Here is a 19519-nt window from a genome sequence, read left to right as displayed (position 1 = left end):
AGAGTGCCTTACCCCTTTATTTATGACTATCCACACCTCCAAGAAGTTATTGTCATAGACAACAGGCAAGATTCTAGAGTCCTTAGGGTCTCTGGCATAGAATTGCAGGCTTGCAATATGACACTCATTAGGTAAGGTGTATTAGTATTCTCCCTAAGGGTTATTAACTGTTGAGCCCTAATTACATACCCCAAGCTGTGCTAAGCAATTTACATACACCATTTCCCTTACCCTTCACAACAGTGCTGTTAATTGATTACTACTGGTGTGAGTTGTGTATTGCTTAGTTTATGAAGCAATGGTTCAAAAGGAGAGCCAGAAAAAAATATTCCACCCTTTCTCTTTAAAGCCGTGTGTGTGTGTGTGTGTGTGTGTGTGTGTGTGTGTAATGAGAACTAGAAAGAAAATGAGATAGCAAGCACTTTCTGTGGATCAATAATAGATAATTGTTCAATTCAGAACAAAGCAACTGCAGTATGTTTAAGAGCTAAGACCAATCTCCAAGACTAGTACTGGTCTATATGATATTCCTAACACCTTTATGTCCCTTTTGTGAGGCGTTTATTTTTTTGGTGGGGGGGCTGGGGGGGCAGCTCTGTGCCTGGAGCTCTGTCTGCAAAATCCATGCTGGAACGCTTACGGCATCTCTGCATGTAGGGGTGCCCAGAACTGCAACCCTGGAGTATGCGTTGCTGCCCTGGCCTATGTGATCCCCTGAAATCAACCAGGACATGCTGGGAGAGGGAGACAGTCTAAAAGAGACACACTCATCGGCAGACAGGGAGGCCTGTGGGTTCTGGAGGTTAACTGAGAAAGATAAAATTAACCCATTCAGGGAGCTGGAGGTTGCCATATATGTTTGCTGAAAGCTGGGGCACTAGAGTTTTTCATCTAGCAATAAGAAAGCATACTTCCTTGAAAGGCAAGAAATTTTGTCTGTTTCAGGCCTTCCTCATTCTGCACATGCAACTGAATTTTGAGCCTCACTAGGTGGGTGGATTTTAGGCTGTTCTACATCATCGTAGAGGCCAGGTACGTAGGCTTGAGCACCCCTACCCTACTCTTTAGCTCTCCTCCACCGTACACATACACGCATATACATATACACACTTTAACCAGAGCCATCTCTCTGCCTTTATCTTTTATTCTTTGAATTAAGATTTCATATGAGCAGAGAGTGCCTGGATAAGAAAAGTTTGAAAACCACACAAATGAGTAATCTCTAAGCTCCCTACAGTTCTAACATTTTACACAGAACTTTATTCCATAAGTACCAGGAAGCCTCAGGACAGGAGAAAACAGGCAACCTTCTGGGGCTTTTCTGCTTCCCCAAACACTACCCATTTGATGCTTGAAACACTCCAATTAGAGATTTGTTCCTTCGGCTCATAATGCTTCCTCTCGCTTTAAATGCAAGTGTTTCTGGGGAAACAATACATTAACTCTGTCAATCATCAATCAATCAGTTCCTATCATTCCCTTGATACGAATGAATTTCTCATATACTCTCCTGAGAGCTGGTTTTAGGAAGGAATGAGAACACTGGTTCCCCGAGAGGGAAGGGAGGCTAAAACATAGGTGATGTCATTTCACCATGGCTAGTCCCTGGGAAGATGTCTCATTGGTAAATAAGTAGATCCTTAGCAATTTTTGCACACCCATTGACTTGAGGAAGTATTGTCTGGACCTGATAAGACATTTCATTGAGGCACTTCCCACTTGAAGCATTACCCCCATACCCTGGTACAACAAGGAACACAATCACCCAATATGGCCAATCATGATTCTTTTCAGCACAAAATCACTCCCTGCTTGATTTCATAACCCAAGCAGAGCTTATAATGGGCCATAAATTGCAGGGGAAACGTCAGCTGCTTGGAATCTCGGGATTTATCCTCCTCCTGCTTTCACTTTCTTACCCGGTGAGGCACACACGCACGAAGTCTGCTGCGTTTTCTGAGAAGTGTTCTGGTAAAGGAGGCATTAGCCCTCGGTGTGCGCCAATGTAAAACATGGCTGCCATCCTGTCCATGGAAGCTAGTGGGGGCTTCCCTGTGGCCATCTCAAACACAGTGCAGCCAATGCTCCAGACGTCTGACTTCCATCCATAGCCAGAGTCATTGATGATTTCCGGAGCCATCCAATACGGAGTCCCATGCATGGACTTCAGCATGTCACTGTGGGTACCATTTAAGCCAGCCCAGGCCAAACACTTGACACAGCCAAAGTCAGTCAGCTTTATTTTTCCAGTTGGCATAAGCATAATATTATTTCCTTTGGTATCTCGATGCACCACACAGTTCTCATGGAGATAAGCAACACCTTGCAGAATTTGTTTTGTATATTTACAGAACACCATCTCAGGCAATGGCCCAAAATGGTTTATAATACTAGAGATTGAGCCACCAGGAACAAACTCCATGAAAATGCTTACAACGTTCTCCTCGAAGCATGTCCCCAAATAGGCCACAGTGTTGACATGTTTCAGTGCTTTGAGCAAATCTACTTCTTCCTGCAGTTTCCTATATTCTTTTTCAGTAGTTAACTTATCAGAGGTATCCAAAGCCACCTGTTCTACAGCTATTAGCTGTCCTTGGCAAGTAAGACGACAATATACCTAGAAGCAAACCAATGCCTTATTATTAAATGTAAATGATGACACTTGTTCACAAAATGCCTCCCAAACACTTGTCTTTCTCTAAGCTGATACATCCCTACCTAAATGCAAAGTACTTAAGCAAATTGAATGTTTCACTGGAGCCAAGATGGGGATAAATAAGTAGCATAGTGAATGTGTATCATAATGGCTTGGGTTCAGTCTTCTCTTTACCAATCTGTGTAAATACTATCTAAAGTGCTGGGAATTTAGATGATCTTTCATGCAATTCACAAAACGTAAGGAACATCTTTTGTTTTTGCCACTCAGCAATGATTCTTCCAACTTCTGGTAACATAACTTGAACCGTTGAACAAAGAGACTTCTTTCCCACAGGACTTGGACCTCAGAGAATTAGAGGCTTGAAATACAATGGCCATTGTACTACCCCGTGGAGCCTGAGAACCAGAGCCAGAAGGAGACACAGAGAGGCCAGATCCCCAAGGACATTGTCTGACCCCTGAAACCAGCTGTGCCCAGAGCCAGTCCTACTTCAAATCCTTCAGTTACATAAAGCTGTGGACATCCTTTTCCTCAAGCCAATTTAGGCTGGGTTTCCTATTACTTCCAACTGAAAGAGTTCTAAGTAAAAGAGTATACGGGGTGGGGAGGGCACTCAGGAAGATTAGGGAAGAGGGAGGAGTCGAGCAGGAGTGGAGACTTTTTATTTCAACATGTTTCGTGTTTCACTTACTGTGCCGTAGGCTCCCTTCCCAAGGGTCTCACCCTTGGTCCACAGGATAGGTTCTTCATACTTTAAACTGTTTTCAGAAAATGTCTTCTTTTCATGTGAGTTGAAAAATCTCTCCTCTTTGTCACATATCCCAAAGCCATTACTGTATCTCTGGGAGAATGAGACACAAAGAAAAGTCATCATTACATTCTGAGACCTTGGGATGGAGAGAAAGGGTGGAGAGTAAGGTCTTCCTTTCTTCTAACTTAGGACCAACCAGAGAAGGCCAAATATGCACCCCTCACCAATCCCGTGGGAGGCGCCTTCTAGTTAGCCCACCTACAGCTTCCCCAGGACAAGAGCCTCCAATCAGGGCACACCTGAAGCCTTTTTCCCACTAGAAAGCTTTCCTACTCCTTGCCTGCTTTTGAGTCTCGGCCAAACACAAGTGATGGAGGTTGACTCCTTTGCTATAGTGAGCTCTGAATAAACAACCTTTGTTCTATTTCCACAACATACGCATACACTCAAATATACACATAGGTAGGCACATATGCCTACACTTCCATACACATACACATTTACACACAAATATACATACAGATAGATACTGTCTCTCTTACACATACACGCACATACATTCACCCATGCACAGCCATGCAAGCAAGTCTAATGGTCAAGACCAGCTGCAGTAGACTAAACATCCTTGGTCCTCTAGACCCTTGCTACTCAAAGGAGAACCTACAGACCAGCTGTTAGACTTTCAGAATCTCAGGCCTCAGACATACCAAATCAGTGTCTGCATTTCAGCATGACCCTCAAGAGATGTGCATCCACAGTAGACTTTGAAAGGCCTTCCCCTGGAAGTCAGGAAACAAGTATATTTCTGTAGAGCTTAGACCATGTTTACCAATTGTTTGATTAGGACCAAAACTACTTTGTCTTGATCTCCTCTATGAGTTCTTAAAAATAAATGATGATGGTGATGTAGAGGCACGGTGACGGTCCTTAAGAATAAGACAGGGCTTCCCTGGTGGCACAGTGGTTGAGAATCTGCCTGCCAATGCAGGGGACACGGGTTCGAGCCCTGGTCTGGGAGGATCCCACATGCCGCGGAGTAACTGGGCCCGTGAGCCACAACTACTGAGCCTGCGCATCTGGAACCTGTGCTCTGCAGCAAGAGACGCCGTGACAGTGAGAGGCCTGCGCACCACGAAGAAGAGTGGGCCCCGCTCGCCGCAACTAGAGAAAGCCCACGTGCAGCAACGAAGACCCAACACAGCCAAATAAATAAATAAAATTTATTTAAAAAAAAAAGAATAAGACATTGCACAGGATTTCCTTCCTCAGGAATGAACACGGGTGCCTCCTGAGGGCCATTTGGGTTCCTCCTCCCCAGCCTCTCATGTTTCTAGCCAAACTGAAATTTAAGGATTGCTTAGAGATGAAAAGATCACAAAAGGTCAGCTTTTGACTCTGTGATTGCAGGGTAGGGTTATGGGCTGATTGTATTTACTAGCTTGTTAGCTTTTCTTGAAAGTGAAATGGCAGGCTGGTGGACCCATCTCAGACACACAGGCATGCACACACGTACCCCCAACTCCCAGCCAAGCCTGGCAGCCTCTGTGACTCACTGCCCACGTCCCAGCCAAGACCAGGCTCACCATGAGGGTGAAGCTGGCCTTTTACAACCAGGAATATTCCCACTGTGTAGTAATTAAGAGTGTGGGCACTCACTACCTGCGTGCCTTTCTAAACCTCAGTTTTCTCATCTGCAAAATGGGGACTTGTTATTACCTTTAGTATTGATCTCATGGAGCTGTTATGAAGTATAGAAAGGAGACAGTATGATGTGTCTCACTCATATGTGGTAAGTTCTCAGTAAGCTTAGCTATGGTATAATTATTTACCTTGTGTATTCTTCTGATCAGTTATTTAAAATAATGATTCCTGATCCTGAAAGAGTGTGATATAACCTGAGTTAGTGTACAGTAAATAATGTTTCAGCTAAACCTACTGTTTGTCTTTAAAATTTAGTAGAACAGGGGCTTCCCTGGTAGGGCAGTGGTTGAGAGTCCACCTGCCGATACAGGGGACATGGGTTCGTGCCCTGGTCTGGGAAGATCCCACATGCCGCGGAGCGGCTGGGCCCGTGAGCCATGGCCGCCGAGCCTGCGCGTCCGGAGCCTGTGCGCCGCAACAGTGAGAGGCCCGCATACTGAAAAAAAAAAAATTTAGTAGAACAGGAGGCTCATATACTTCAGTGAGAACTAAAACAAACGTAACCTTACTACCTGCTGATATTCTTCTCACCGCCCCACTCCAGTGCCAAACAAATTTTTAAAAAATGTGTTCAGGATAGTTGTTTATGCTTCCCTGAGAGCAATGGCTAAGTCTTGTACCCGACCATGTCTTCAGTTCTTATCCCAATACCAAAATCACAGGAGGCATCAATAATATTTTTGTGTTAAAGTAAACCATTTGGGAACAAATGCTCAGGTGCAGGGAATCTTTGAGAAATGAGCTTTTCATGTTTTCATATGGTCTTTTGGAACTAGATGGTGAGCTACTTCGGGGGCTGTGTTAATTTCTTTCTATCTCACACACCACTTAGAGTAATGCTTTACCCATAATTACCTCCCTGCTGTTACTTGTTGATTGAAAACATCATCACTGAATATAATATCTACCTATTTCAATAAGTAGCTTTGCTATATTAATGTAACCAAAGTGATTCCATTGCAGTGTCAGGCTAGCTAAATTCTAGAAGTAAGGCAACATAATGAAAATGTCTTAGCACGAGAGTCAGGGGACCTGGATTCCAAACTTGCAACCAAACAATGAGATCTTGATGAAACTATTTAATTGTTTAGGGTTACTGATTCCTCATTTGAAAATAAGGGGTTTGAAACAGATTGTCTCTGAGATCCCTTCCCGCCCCAATGAATCTCTGATTGTAATTATACCCACCTGTATTTTGACAGTTGTCTCTCCGCCTAATTCTTGCATGGTATTTCCTCTCTTACTGAGGGCAAGATTTCGGCTTTCAGGATCTGTTTCATCTGCCATTATTTGGCAAGAGTTGTCATCTTTCTCATCAAGAGCTAGTAGTTCTGCAGCTAGACAACCTAACAGTTCATCTGGAGATTCTTCATTCTTTACAGGGTCTAGAATTTCTTGGGAAATTGAATCTGCATCATTTAAAGTTTTTCCAAATGTTTGACATGGAATTGACTTATTAGCCAAACTATCATGATCCAAAGAATGTGTCCAATGTTGATATGCTTGAGAAGATGCACTTTCTTGTTTCTCTTGGAAAGAGAAACTCATAAGTGTTTTAGACTTATCTGAAACACTATCAAACTCTACATCGTTAGTTAAAATTTGATTGGCAATTAGTTTCACCAGGAGATACTACAGTCTGCTTTTCTTGCAGTACATGCTTGCTGGAACTCTTCTCACTGGGCAGTGCCCAGCTGTTTTCTGAAAGGACAAATGGGGTTTGGTGATTTGCTCTTCGAGTTCGTGCAGATCTCTGAGACTCGTGGCAAGTATCTGATTGCTCGAAATGTCTCCTTCGTCAAGACTTCCTCCACAATGGACAAATCTGAGACAGGAAGGAATTCATTCTGTTCGGTGGACTGCTCATGAGTCTGAACCATGTTCATGGGCAGAGCTTCATCTTTGGAAGATAGAAAATCATTTCCTGAAGATTTTATCTGCTATTCTGGTTCTGAAATACCATCACCATTTTCAGTGTCACTGCTACTTACAGGCTGGCAACGCTTTTCTTTTTTTTCTTTTTTTTTTTTGCTGTACGCGGGCCTCTCACTCCCGGGGCCCCTCCCGTTGCGGAGCACAGGCTCCGGACACGCAGGCTCAGCGGCCATGGCTCACGGGCCCAGCCGCCCCGCGGCATGTGGGATCCTCTCGGACCGGGGCACGAACCCGCGTCCCCTGCATCGGCAGGCGGACTCTCAACCACCGCGCCACCAGGAAAGCCCCAACGCTTTTCTTTAGAAATTAAACTTTTGTGCTTTTGTTTAATGCCAAGAGAAGACTTTGGGGGTTTAATATGTGGTCTTTTCTGAGAGAGTCTGGTTCGGCTCTTGCTGGTCCTCTCGCTGTGTGAAGATCGACATTTATTGGTGATACATCTGCCCGATGGAGCTGAACATATCTCTCGGAAATATTTGTTTTCATGCTGTTCAGCCTCTCGCATCTGACGATAAATAGGAGTCCTGAACGTTTCGTAGATTCCACGTCCATTTGCAGTTGAACTGATTTCTTTGAACATGTCACTGTACTTCAGATCTAAGTAATTTAGTCTTGGCTCTGTTGGTTGAGCAGAGAGAGGAACAGAAGACGTTTTTATTCCTGGATTTTTACAGATGCAAGGGAATGATTGCTTTTTAGGTTTCAAAGCCCGGTAAGTGGATTGCTTGTTTTCTATCTGTGGCATTCTCTTTTGAAACTTGGGTGATTGCCGAGGTCTGGGGTCCACAAGCCCCAGAGCAGGAAAAACTTGAGTTTTTATGCTGGTTTTGTGCATGGTAGACTTCATGGAACTTTGAATGGAAACCATGAAATTCTGAGGTGTCCTGTTACTGGCCTTGGTCTTTGAATCCAACTTATTTCTATGGGTTTTCATTTTATGTCTGTCGTTTCTTGGTCTGCAAGTATGTGGAAGCTACTGTTGTTATGAAGGATGCCCTTTCTTTTTTGGAGGCTTGGTTTAGTTATTGCTGGTTCCTTGGGAGTTTCATCTCCAGGGAAAGTGATGTGGATAAGAGGCACCATCCTGTTCGTTTCTGGTTTGGTTGCCTCTGCTACTGATATTTTTATGTTTGTCTCCATGCTTCTGTGATCTTCTGGGAGCTTTTCAATGGGGTCATGAGGAACTATATTGGACAAACTTTTAAGAACAGTATACTCTTCTGAAATATGATTTGGCTCAATTACTTCCCCTTTATGTGCTGAAGCAGTTTTTGAATCCGCTTTATCATTTCTAGTCCCTTCATCCTGGCTTAGAGTTATTTCTGAATGCAGGGCTTCTTGGAACTTGACTGGTTTGATATACCCAGCTTCTGAATCTTGTTCATAGTGTCTTTCCTGATGAAAGAGATTGAGTGTTCTCTTCTGCTCTTCTCACTTCAGCACCATGGCAGTCAATATCCATTTCCCTATCTGTAGGAAAATTGCCTTCCTTGAAATTCTCAAAGGACACCAAAGACTGTCCTTTTTCAAAGTGAGAGATTTCAATGTTGACACATCACTCTGTTTCCTTGGATTTCCTACTCTCCTGTCTCCAGGTGTTGTCTGTGATGGTGAGCCTTCCAGAAAGAGCACATGTTTCTGGCCCAGATAGAGCTATCAAACGACCTGAGAGTCTGATCCTCTAACACCTTGAACGGTGTTTCCTTCTGCTTGTTTGATGGTCTAAACTCATCAGATCGACTAACAGGCTCTGAGAGCTTAGGTATGAAAGATATGAAGCTTGGAATATTTCTCTCTCTTTCTGATCCTTATGATTTGGGGGTATAGTAAGAAGACAGGATCTCACAGGCAAGGGTGACAATGGTGGCTGAGGGAACTAAAAGGAAAGAGAAAAAGAATGAATGCAGAAACACATACGCATATCATATTAATAAAGTAATCTGAAGAAATTTCAAGATTCTCTTTAGGAAGTCCTTTAAAGTACAAAGTTATCCTGGAGATCACAGTTTTAAAAACTAAAATCTTATGCCTGGTGTTTTTTAAGAACCAAGGTAAGACAATACTTTTAAAAACCAATGTTAACATATGTAACGATTCATGGTTATATGTTTAAAATAAAGGCCCTACATTGTAAACAATAGAACTTTTAAGTTTTTTAAAACTTCTATTCTCTTTTCTGTTTACTTTCTGTTTTATTTCATTCTCTTTTCTATTTACTTTCCATAGAATTGATCTAAGATTTTTAAAATTCCCCCTTAGAAGAGCTTAAAATTGCTGTTACATTTACTGTAATAGTGATCGTTAGGTTGCAAACCAACCCAGAATTTGTATTCAGAACACAACTGTTCCTCATTATTTGGCTGAATTGTTTTGTTGAGAGTGGCTTATAAACGTGCCTCACTATACACTTGAGAGTTAGCTCCCTAAATGTGTTTAATTCTCCTTGGCCCTCCAACTATTTTCAAATTAAGCAAGTTTATATTATTATCAACCTCTAGAGGTCAGTGTAACCCAATATATAATATTCAGCTTTTTGGTTGGTTAAGCTATAAGCTCTAACTTTACAGTTTTCACTGTGGCCTTCTCCCCCCCCCCCCCCACCCTCCGGGTATAGAGATTTGATAACTAATTATATCAGAATATTTATAGGCATAGATCACGAGTGGTAATTGAGAGCTTTATGTTTAATTTTCATTCTGTTGCCACCTGTGTGTAAGAAGACAGGAAAAGGAAACTGACACTAGAAACAGGCATTAGAAACAGGTGAGATGCAGTATAATCCCCTAGTTTCATTACCTAGATGACTTTCTTCCATCTCTCAAAATACAGATTCTCCCAGTGCTTAAATACCTCTGCAGTAACAGCCGTTATTTCATTTATTTACTTTTGAGGCCAATGAAGTCCTTTTTTCAACACTAAGCAGTACCTATGCATTTTCTCAAAGGCTCATAGAATACAGAAGAGTCAGTTGAGAGAATTGCAAGGCTCTTTCCAAACGCTTTACTTACAAATGAGACAACTAGGAAACTCTACCAATGGAAAAAGAATTACCTCATTTCTCAATATGTTAAAAGAAGAAAAATTAAATATGTCCAAAAGAGCTACTCACTTCATTATGTGGACAATGGGAAACACCCCAGAAAAGAAATATACGTGTCAAGATATAATTTTCCCAGAAATTTTCCCAGAAATTTCCCAGCTCCTCTATAAACTGTATGTGAGTTGTGGTTTTTCCAAGATATATGCTGAGGATTTGGGCTCTGAGGTTTTTTTTTTTTTTTTTTTTTTTTTTTTGCGGTATGTGGGCCTCTCACTGATGTGGCCTCTCCCATTGCGGAGCACAGGCTCCGGACGCGCAGGCTCAGCGGCCATGGCTCACAGACACAGCCTCTCCGCAGCATGTGGGATCTTCCCAGACCGGGGCACGAACCCGTGTCCCCTGCATCGGCAGGCAGACTCTAAACCACTGTGCTGCCAGGGAAGCCCTGGGCTCTGAGTTCTTTGATAGGATTTGTCTCTAACAAGATGCTTTGGTTAATCCTTAAGTCAAAAATGCTCACACTACTCTTACCTCAATTCCCCGGCTACTATACTTCATATTAGAAGAGGAAAACACTGTAACAAGAAAAATTATTATTTTTTATAAGTTTTTTAAAAAAAAGATAAATAAATAAATAAATAAATTTATTTATTTATTTATTTATTTATTTATTTCTGGCTGTGTCGGGTCTTCCTTGCTTTCTTCCTTTCTCTAGTTGTGGTGAGCAGGGGCTACTCTTTGTTGCAGTGATCAGGCTTCTCATTGCAGTGGCTTCTCTTGTTGCGGAGCACGGGCTCTAGGAGCGCAGGCTTCAGTAGTTGTGACACATGGGCTCAGTAGTTGTGGTGCACAGGCTTAGTTGCTCCGCAGCATGTGGGATTTTCCAGGACCAGGGCTCGAACCCGTGTCTGCTGCATTGGCAGGTGATCCTTAACCACTGCGCCACCAGGGAAGTCCCAAAAATTATTATTATTATTATCAGATATTCTTAGTAGTAGAGTGAACACAGTCGGCCTTAAGCCAGGCGATGGCGATGGAGTGATCTTGGTGCTGAGGTTTGAGGAAATGTCAAAATGAAGAATTTTTCCAGGTGTAATCCACATGGCAGTGGGTACAGAATGATTACACAAAACTACTGCCACTGAAGAGGGTTGTTGTTTTATATACAATGTATTTTTAATATATATCTATGTTATATATATGTATATATCTCTGTTTTATATTTATAACATTTGCGTATATATAGTGATATTTATTTATTTTTATTTATATTCCTTTTGGAAGCATATGACCTCTGGATCAGAAAGCAGAGCACTTATCACCCACAGGGCATCCTAGTGCCAGTTCCCTGCAGCCCAATTTCCCACAGGTTGACACAAATGAGAACCAGGTGCTTACCTGCACCGGTAGTGAGGCTGCACCATAGGAGGAGACCCTGAAATTATGAGACTCAGAGCTTATGTATAGAGTTCTGGCAGTTCAACCCATCTTCCCCTTCTGAGAAAGAGAGACCTTCACTATGAAATGTAAGCAAGTGTCTCCAGGAGAAGGGGCAAATGTGTCTCTGGGTTTTGTCTGTTTGTTTTTTACCCTATTAAGTAAGTAAACAGCTCTTGGCAAAGCCAGCTTCAGTCTTTCTGGAGCAATAGCTTATCTCTAACTTCCAAGGCATGTTTGCCATTCAGTCATCTTTCAGCCTAGTCTCCTAGTGCTTTTTGCTCAGAAAACCCAGACTTTGCAGAAATGTGAGAGTATTTATGTATAATTGTCTCCCATCCGTTGTTTGAACTCAAACATGGGATAGATCATAAATTCTGAAGGAGTGCGGGGAAGGGCGAGATGAGATTTACTAGGTAGGGTAAAACCCAGATGCTGTTTTCTTCTTACCAAAACATCAGAATGTTTTGGTAAGTGGGGTAAACCACTTTGGTAAGTGGGGTAAACCCCACTCACCATCATGGGTTAAAGCTGAAGCCAAAAGCTCCAATGTGTTCAGGGTCAAAGCAGGCACATAAATGAATGAAGTGGGGTAAGTAGGGACAGTGGTGAACTGAAATTATGTGCCCCAACTACAGGGATATCCATTCCCCAGTTCTAGTTGGTGTTGTCCATTCCAGATGGGTAGTCCAGCACTGCTGGATCTTCCAATTGCCAAGAGAAGCCAGAAAGCTGGAGACTTTATGTGAAATCTCCTTCCCACCCCTTTTTAAAATACTTTGAAGGCCGAACAAAATATGCCTGTAGGTCCTTTTTGGCCACAGGCTGCCATTTTGAAATTTCACTTAACAAGACCTCTCTGAGATGTACCACAGGTAGAAGCCATTCTCAGGTGAAAAATGGTCACCTAAGAAGAGGATTCCAATAGGAGGGGGATGCGGGCATTCCCCTTAGCCACAGCTGCCCAGAGCACCACCCCAATTCTTTTTTTTTTTTTCTTTGCGGTAGGCGGGCCTCTCACCGTTGTGGCCTCTCCCGTTGCGGAGCACAGGCTCCGGACGCGCAGGCTCAGCGGCCATGGCTCACAGGCCCAGCCACTCCGTGGCATGTGGAATCCTCCCGGACCGGGGCACGAACCCGTGTCGCCTGCATTGGCAGGCGGACTCTCAACCACTGCGCCACCAGGGAAGCCCCACCCCAATTCTTTATCCATTTATTTAACCAATATTCACTGAGTGCCTACTGTGTAGCCAACACTGTCCCAGAAGATGGCAATATAATTGTGAACAACAAAGACAAAATTCTTGCTCTCATTGAGGTTGTATGCTAGAGGTTGAGATTTTCTGTTGAAAAGATATTACAAGTTAATACTAGAAATATAACTGAATATGATTTATAGTTGGGTGCTTATGTATAACACCCTGAGTTTAAAAAATCAGGTATTATAAATATTTAGATGAGTAATGTCCAGTATTGATAAGGAATGACGTGAGATATAAAGGCACTCTTAAGCATTTCTGGTGAGAATGTAGAGGTAAGATCTTTCCAGTAGGTAATGTGGTAATATATATTGAAAGCCTTTTTAAATGTGTATAGAATTCCAGTTAAAAGATTGAATGTACAAGCTTTTCTCCACTCTCTCCACAAACCTCACTAAAATGATGGTAGACTAATTTTTTAAAAAGATAAAGAAGGGAATTCCCTGACAGTCCAGTGGTTAGGACTCAGTGCTTTCACTGCCAGGGCACGGCTTCGATCCCTGGTCTGGGAACTAAGATCCCGCAAGCCATGCAGCCAAACAAAAATAAAAATAAAAATAAAAGGTAAAGAAAAAGAACAGCAAAAACCTAGAGGGTAAAACCACACATGCACGACATCAACAAAATTTTGGAAGGTGAAAACTGTATGGATGAACTTCCTTGGTGGCGTAGTGGTTGAGAATCCGCCTGCCGATGCAGGGGACACGGGTTCGAGCCCTGGTCCGGGAAGATCCCACATGCCGCGGAGCAGCTAACCCTGTGTGCCACGACTACTGAGCCAGCGCTTTGGAGCCCGCAAGCCACAACTACTGAGCCCGTGTGCCACAACTACTGAAGCCCGTGCGCCTAGAGCCCATGCTCCGCAACAAGAGAAGCCACCGCAAGGAGAAGCCCGTGCACCGCAACGAAGAGTAGCCCCTGCTCACCACAACTAGAGACAGCCCGCACGCAGCAACGAAGACCCAACACAACCATAAATAAATAAATTTATTTTTTAAAAAAACTGTATGGATGAATAATAACCAGTTTAGTAGTCAGCTTTCTCTGTTCTGCTCACTGCCTGCAGAGGGTACAACTCAACAAGAAATAATAACCCCAGAAAGGAGCAGGAATTAAAGATACCAGGTACCTCTGAGGGTGGGGTTGCAGGTGAGTCTGAAACAAGGGGTTGCTTCAAACTCTGTACAAGGAGTTGGTTCCAGATTCCCTGTCCTGTGTCCTGCCCCACTTGTCAGGAGTTGCTCTTCTCCATTCCTGGCTGGAAGTTTATTCTCTGAAGAGCTTGAAACAAAGATGCGAAGGAGCTAGGTACAGCTGAGAGCAGAAAAGGGGTGCCGGACTGAAAATGTGAGGATAAATGAAAGCCTCCACATTAACATGTGAAGCTCCAGCCTTATAACCTACAGGCAGGAGCTTGGATTCTCCTTCCCTCGGGCAAACTAGCTGAGAGAAAAGCCTACCTACGCATCCTAACACTAGGGGAATCCATCACCCAACCACCAGGTCTCTGTCCACTCCACAAGCCCTCTCGAGCCTCTGGCACTTTTTAGTCTCCCCCTCTTAAATACAAATAATCGCCAAGGATCAACTGATATATGGGAATAGCCTCTAACAATGAAAGTACACAGAACAAAACAGAAAGAAAGAAGAGAGCTCAGAGGAAATAGAGACAATGATAAACTACCGTTAATATCATTCATGTACCTTCTTCAGGAAGCTACAGGAAAATTTACCTTCCTAAAGCGAATGCATTAATCAAGAGAGAGGAAACCGTGTACCCAGTACACAGGGGTTCAACACAGAGGGTAGCCAAGGGCATTTCCAGGATAATGGTGAGGAACTCCCAAAGAGACAGCTGGTCAGGAGGTCCAAAGACCAAGTAACACAGAGTGAAACAGGAGGGCAGAGCATTCCAGGAGCAACGTCTTAGAAAACAAAAGAAACCAATGGATTACCTGGTGTGCAGTTGCTGTATTGAGGTGCGTTTCACAGGTCCATCAGACAGGATGGGGATGACTTAGTGACAGATATACAGAAAGTAAGCAAATGGTGAAATGAGGCGAGTATTAAAGCCGGGATAAATAGAATGTCTCAAAAGAAAAGCAATGTAATCATAGCACACCCTGGGGCTCAGCTGTGAATGGTATTTTACCTAGTCATAATAAGGGAGATATTGAATATTAAGTTTTTTAAAGCACAAAGATTTCGAAGGTTGCCTGTGTGTGTACAGAGTAATATAAAATTGTTAAACCCTAATAGATAATGCCTAAATTAAGCAATCAAGCAATGCAGTTATAAACATGTTATTTAGAAAAGTGGAATTACATTCCAGAAGAAACGATCTTGAAACAGTATTTGTACTTCTTATTTCCTTTTATTTTTGCTCACCCGTCTTTTCTGAATTTTTCTTAATCGACATATATATTGATTGTCTAAAATTTAAGATTGCATTTAAACAAAAATATTTTTAAAAAGGGAACAAACACCAGCCTGGTAAACCCAGCTGACTTCTTCAGACAAGATCGTAACACCAATGGAGCAGATCCCATCACAGAATACCGACCTAACCCAGTTTGTTCTTGTTTGAATGTGCTACTTTTATTATGTCTTCAAGACTTTCTGTGGTTTGGCCAGGAGAAGAGGATATTTCCATGATGTCCAATTCAATCTCTCCATCCATCCTTCCTCCAGTTTGTACCTGAACCAACTGCCCTCCCTTTTCTCTAAATTCACCTCCACCACAAGACTAAATGTTTCTCCTTTTTTTCCCTCATAACTACAGTGGGGCTCAAATGGGCGATGTGAGCTCTGAACACACATGACATAGTGCTTAAGCACGTTGGCTTCAAAGACAGGGGGTCCAGGTTTGAACCCAGCCTCTGTAACCCCTTAGTTAATGTGACCTGGGCATTCACGTAACCTTCTGAGGCTCACTTTCCTCATTTCTAAAACAATCATGCTAATATTACCTATATCAGTGAATATTTGTGCCTTGCGGTAATAGGCACTCAATAAATGGTGACTGCCATTGTTATTAATTCAATATACATTTTAAAATAGTTATGTGTCAGATCTGGAGCGAGGTGTGCAGAGGTGCGATGGTTTTTGCCTTTGTCATCTGGTGAAGACCAGCACAAAAAAAGACAGTTACAATTCAGCATGATGGGTGTTATGTTGCAGACAAGGTCAGGATCTTATGGGAGTCCAAAGGCCTGGCGACTCCCCCAGTCTTGGGGACATTCAGGAAGACTTCCCATAGGAGGGGGTTTCTAAGGGGAGAGCTGAAGGATGGCTTAATGTTCCAGCAGAGAAAAACAACATGTGCAAATATTCACATATTTGTTCTGGGAACAGAAGGCGTTTGGTTATGCTTATGTTTAGCGCCTGCTGAGGAAGAGTGGCAAGAGAGGAGGCCGAAGAGAGGCTGTAGACAACTGGGAGTGAGATTTCTGGATTTCAAGGAACAAGACCCTGGGTCTACGTCACAGTCCAGACCTGATGTTAACACTTTTATACACAGCCTATCGAAACTCAGCTTCAACATCATGTTAAATGAAATCAGCCAGACAGAAAAGGACAAATGTTGTATGATTTCACTTATATGAGGGACATAGAATAGTCAAATTCATAGAGACACAAAGTAGAACAGTGGCTACCAGGGGTACAGGGGGAAAGTAGAAAGGAGAGTTAAAGTTGAACGGGTATAGATCTTCAGTTTTGCAAGATGAAAAAGTTCTGGGGATGCATAGTGGCAATGGTTGTGCAACAATGTAAATGTATTTAATTCCACTAAACCGTACACTTAAAAATGGTTAAAATAGTAAATTTAATGTGATGTACATTGTACCACAATAAATTTAAAATTAAAAAATTTTTTTAAAACACCACTGCGTCATTTAAATTTCATTTGAGCTCTACCCTTGCACCCAAATCCTATAATAATAATTCTATTTTTTTCCCTTTTTTTGGTGAAATGCTTCACATTTCCTCTGCTGTGTGATATCTCTCATTGCAATAAGCCAATAAATGCAAAATTTTGGACTACAGGTTTGTCCCTGGTGGTTTAGGCCACTTGGTTTCGGACAGTGGTAAGCAGACATCAATGAGAGCAACGTCCTAAGGGGAAACACTGGCACCAGTGTGCTATCTGGTAAATAAGTCTTGGGCTAGATAGAACAGCTAACTCAAATCTTGGAGGAAAGCATCCTCAGTGTAGGCCCCCCAAACTCCCATAGATAAAAATAAACCAAATATGAGTTCCCTGTAAAGATTTTCAAACGCTGAAGAAAAAGATCAGTAAAGAAATATTTATGGACCAAAGAATAAAGGAATAACTGTGTAATTAAATGAACTCACCTTCAGATTTTCTCGGCTGCCCCTTCAGAAAGTGAGGAACATCTTCTCTGGCTACAGACTTGGAGATGTTCGGTTCTAAGCAAGGTCTTGGCAAAAAAAAGCCCAAGTTCACATTGCAGAGCTACAGGTAATGTTCCTCTTTCTTCAGGAGTAAAGGCTGCCTGGTCACCATATTTGTCCTGGAGCCTACCATCTCAATTTAATTGGAAGTGAAACAGAATGTGCTGGTACCCATTCCTGATGCACTGAGGTTATCTGACTAAAAGGCAGGAGAAACAGTTTGATTTAAAAGTCATTCCCCATGTCTTCTGGGTCTCCAGTTCTCAGTCCAGCCCAACATCACTAGAAAGTTTGGAGGACTACTTCCAAACGGTGCTGCTGTGTGGAATGGCTGTATTCCTGAAAGCACAAGACCTCCCTGTCCTCTGAGTTGTTCCCCACCTCATATGCCCTCTGCCCCTCACACTTTAGTTTTCCCATTCCCTGTTTCCTCAAGCAGAGAAATCAGAGGGGCAAAGGGGAGACGTAGGGGGTGCATCCTTGTACGTCTCCAAAGGTGTTGACCAAAGGCCTTTGACCATTCTCCAAAGGCCCAGTGCTTCTCAAACTATCTTTGGTGAAGAATGCTTTTAAAATTTTCCGTTGCATTGTGGGCTGAAACTTTTGTAATATGTAATCAAAGTGAAAGACTATATGAAATGAACATATGAAAAATTAAAAGAAATTCAAAAACATGAAAATAAATTATAAGACACTGATGAAAGAAATTAAAGATGATACAAGTAGACAGAGAGATATACCATGTTCTTGGATTGGAAGAATCAACATTGTGAAAATGACTATACTACACAAAGCAATCTACAGATTCATTGCAATCCCTATCAAACAACCACTGGCATTTTTCACAGAACTAGCACAAACAATTTCACAATTTGTATAGAAACACAAAAGACCCTGTAGCCAAAGCAATCTTGAGAAAGAAAAACGGAACTGGAGGAATCAGGCTCCCTGACTTCAGACTATACTATAAAACTACAGTAATCAAGACAGTATGGTACCGGCACAAAAACAGAAATATAGATCAGTGTACAAGGATAGAAAGCCCAGAGATAAACCCATGCACATACGGTCACCTTATCTTTGATAAAGGAGGCAAGAATATACAATGGAGAAAAGACAGCCTCTTCAGCAAGTGGTGCTGGGAAAACTGGACAGCTACAAGTAAAAGAATGAAATTAGAACACTCCCTAACATCATACACAAAAATAAGCTCAAAATGGATTAAAGAGCTAAATGTAAGGCCAGACACTATCAAACTCTTAGAGGAAAACATAGGCAGAACACTCTGTGACATAAATCACAGCAAGATCCTTTTTGACCCACCTTCTAGAGAAATGGAAATAAAAACAAGAATAAACAAATGGGACCTAATGAAACTTCAAAGCTTTTGCACAGCAAAGGAAACCATAAACAAGACCAAAAGACAATCCTCAGAATGGGAGAAAATATTTGCAAATGAAGCAACTGACAAAAGATTAATCTCCAAAATTTACAAGCAGCTCATGCAGCTCAATAACAAAAAAACAAACAACCCAATCCAAAAATGGGCAGAAGAGCTAAATAGACATTTCTCCAAAGAAGATATACAGATTGCCGACAAACACATGAAAGAATGCACAACATCACTAATCATTAGAGAAAGGCAAATCAAAACTACAATGAGATATCATCTCACACCAGTCAGAATGTCCATCAGAAAAAATCTAGAAACAATAAATGCTGGAGAGGGTGTGGAGAAAAGGGAACACTCTTGCACTGTTAGTGGGAATGTAAATTGTTACAGCCACTGTGGAGAACAGTATGGAGGTTCCTTACAAAACTACAAATAGAACTACCATATGACCCAGCAATCCCACTACTGGGCATATACCCTGAGAAAACCATAATTCAAAAAGAGTCATGTACCACAATGTTCATTGCAGCTCTATTTACAATAGCCAGGACATGGAAGCAACTTAAGTGTCCATCAACAGATGAATGGATAAAGAAGATGTGGCACATATATACAATGGAATATTACTCAGCCATAAAAAGAAAAGAAATTGAGTTATTTGTAGTGAGGTGGATGGACCTAGAGTCTGTCATACAGAGTGAAGTAAGTCAGAAAGAGAAAAATAAATACTGTACGCTAACACATATGTATGGAATCTAAAAAACAAAACAAAACACAACAAAAATTAAAAACTGGTCATGAAGAACCTAGGGGCAAGATGGGAATAAAGACGCAGACCTACTAGAGAATGGACTTGAGGACACGGGGAGGGGGAACGGTAAGCCTGGACAAAGTGAGAGAGTGGCATGGACATATATACACTACCAAA

General features: G+C 42.2%; 1 protein-coding gene across 1 annotated transcript in view; it reads right to left on the bottom strand.

Moving 5' to 3' along the window:
* Nucleotides 1-19519, bottom strand: part of MAP3K19 (mitogen-activated protein kinase kinase kinase 19) — a 36834-nt gene that overhangs the window by 2753 nt on the left and 14562 nt on the right. Inside the window, 12 exon segments of the mRNA XM_060015720.1 lie at nt 1920-2617; nt 3351-3500; nt 6300-6737; nt 6739-6842; nt 6845-6913; nt 6916-7119; nt 7338-7997; nt 8000-8436; nt 8438-8635; nt 8637-8853; nt 8856-8922; nt 10618-10661. Of these exon segments, the coding sequence (XP_059871703.1) occupies nt 1920-2617; nt 3351-3500; nt 6300-6737; nt 6739-6842; nt 6845-6913; nt 6916-7119; nt 7338-7997; nt 8000-8436; nt 8438-8635; nt 8637-8853; nt 8856-8922; nt 10618-10661 (3286 nt within the window).

The sequence above is a fragment of the Delphinus delphis genome, chromosome 7 (genome assembly GCF_949987515.2).
Source record: "Delphinus delphis chromosome 7, mDelDel1.2, whole genome shotgun sequence".
In the NCBI taxonomy this organism is placed as follows: Eukaryota; Metazoa; Chordata; class Mammalia; order Artiodactyla; family Delphinidae; genus Delphinus; species Delphinus delphis.
Note: the sequence above shows the minus strand (reverse complement) of the source record. Positions and strands in the feature narration are given on the sequence as shown.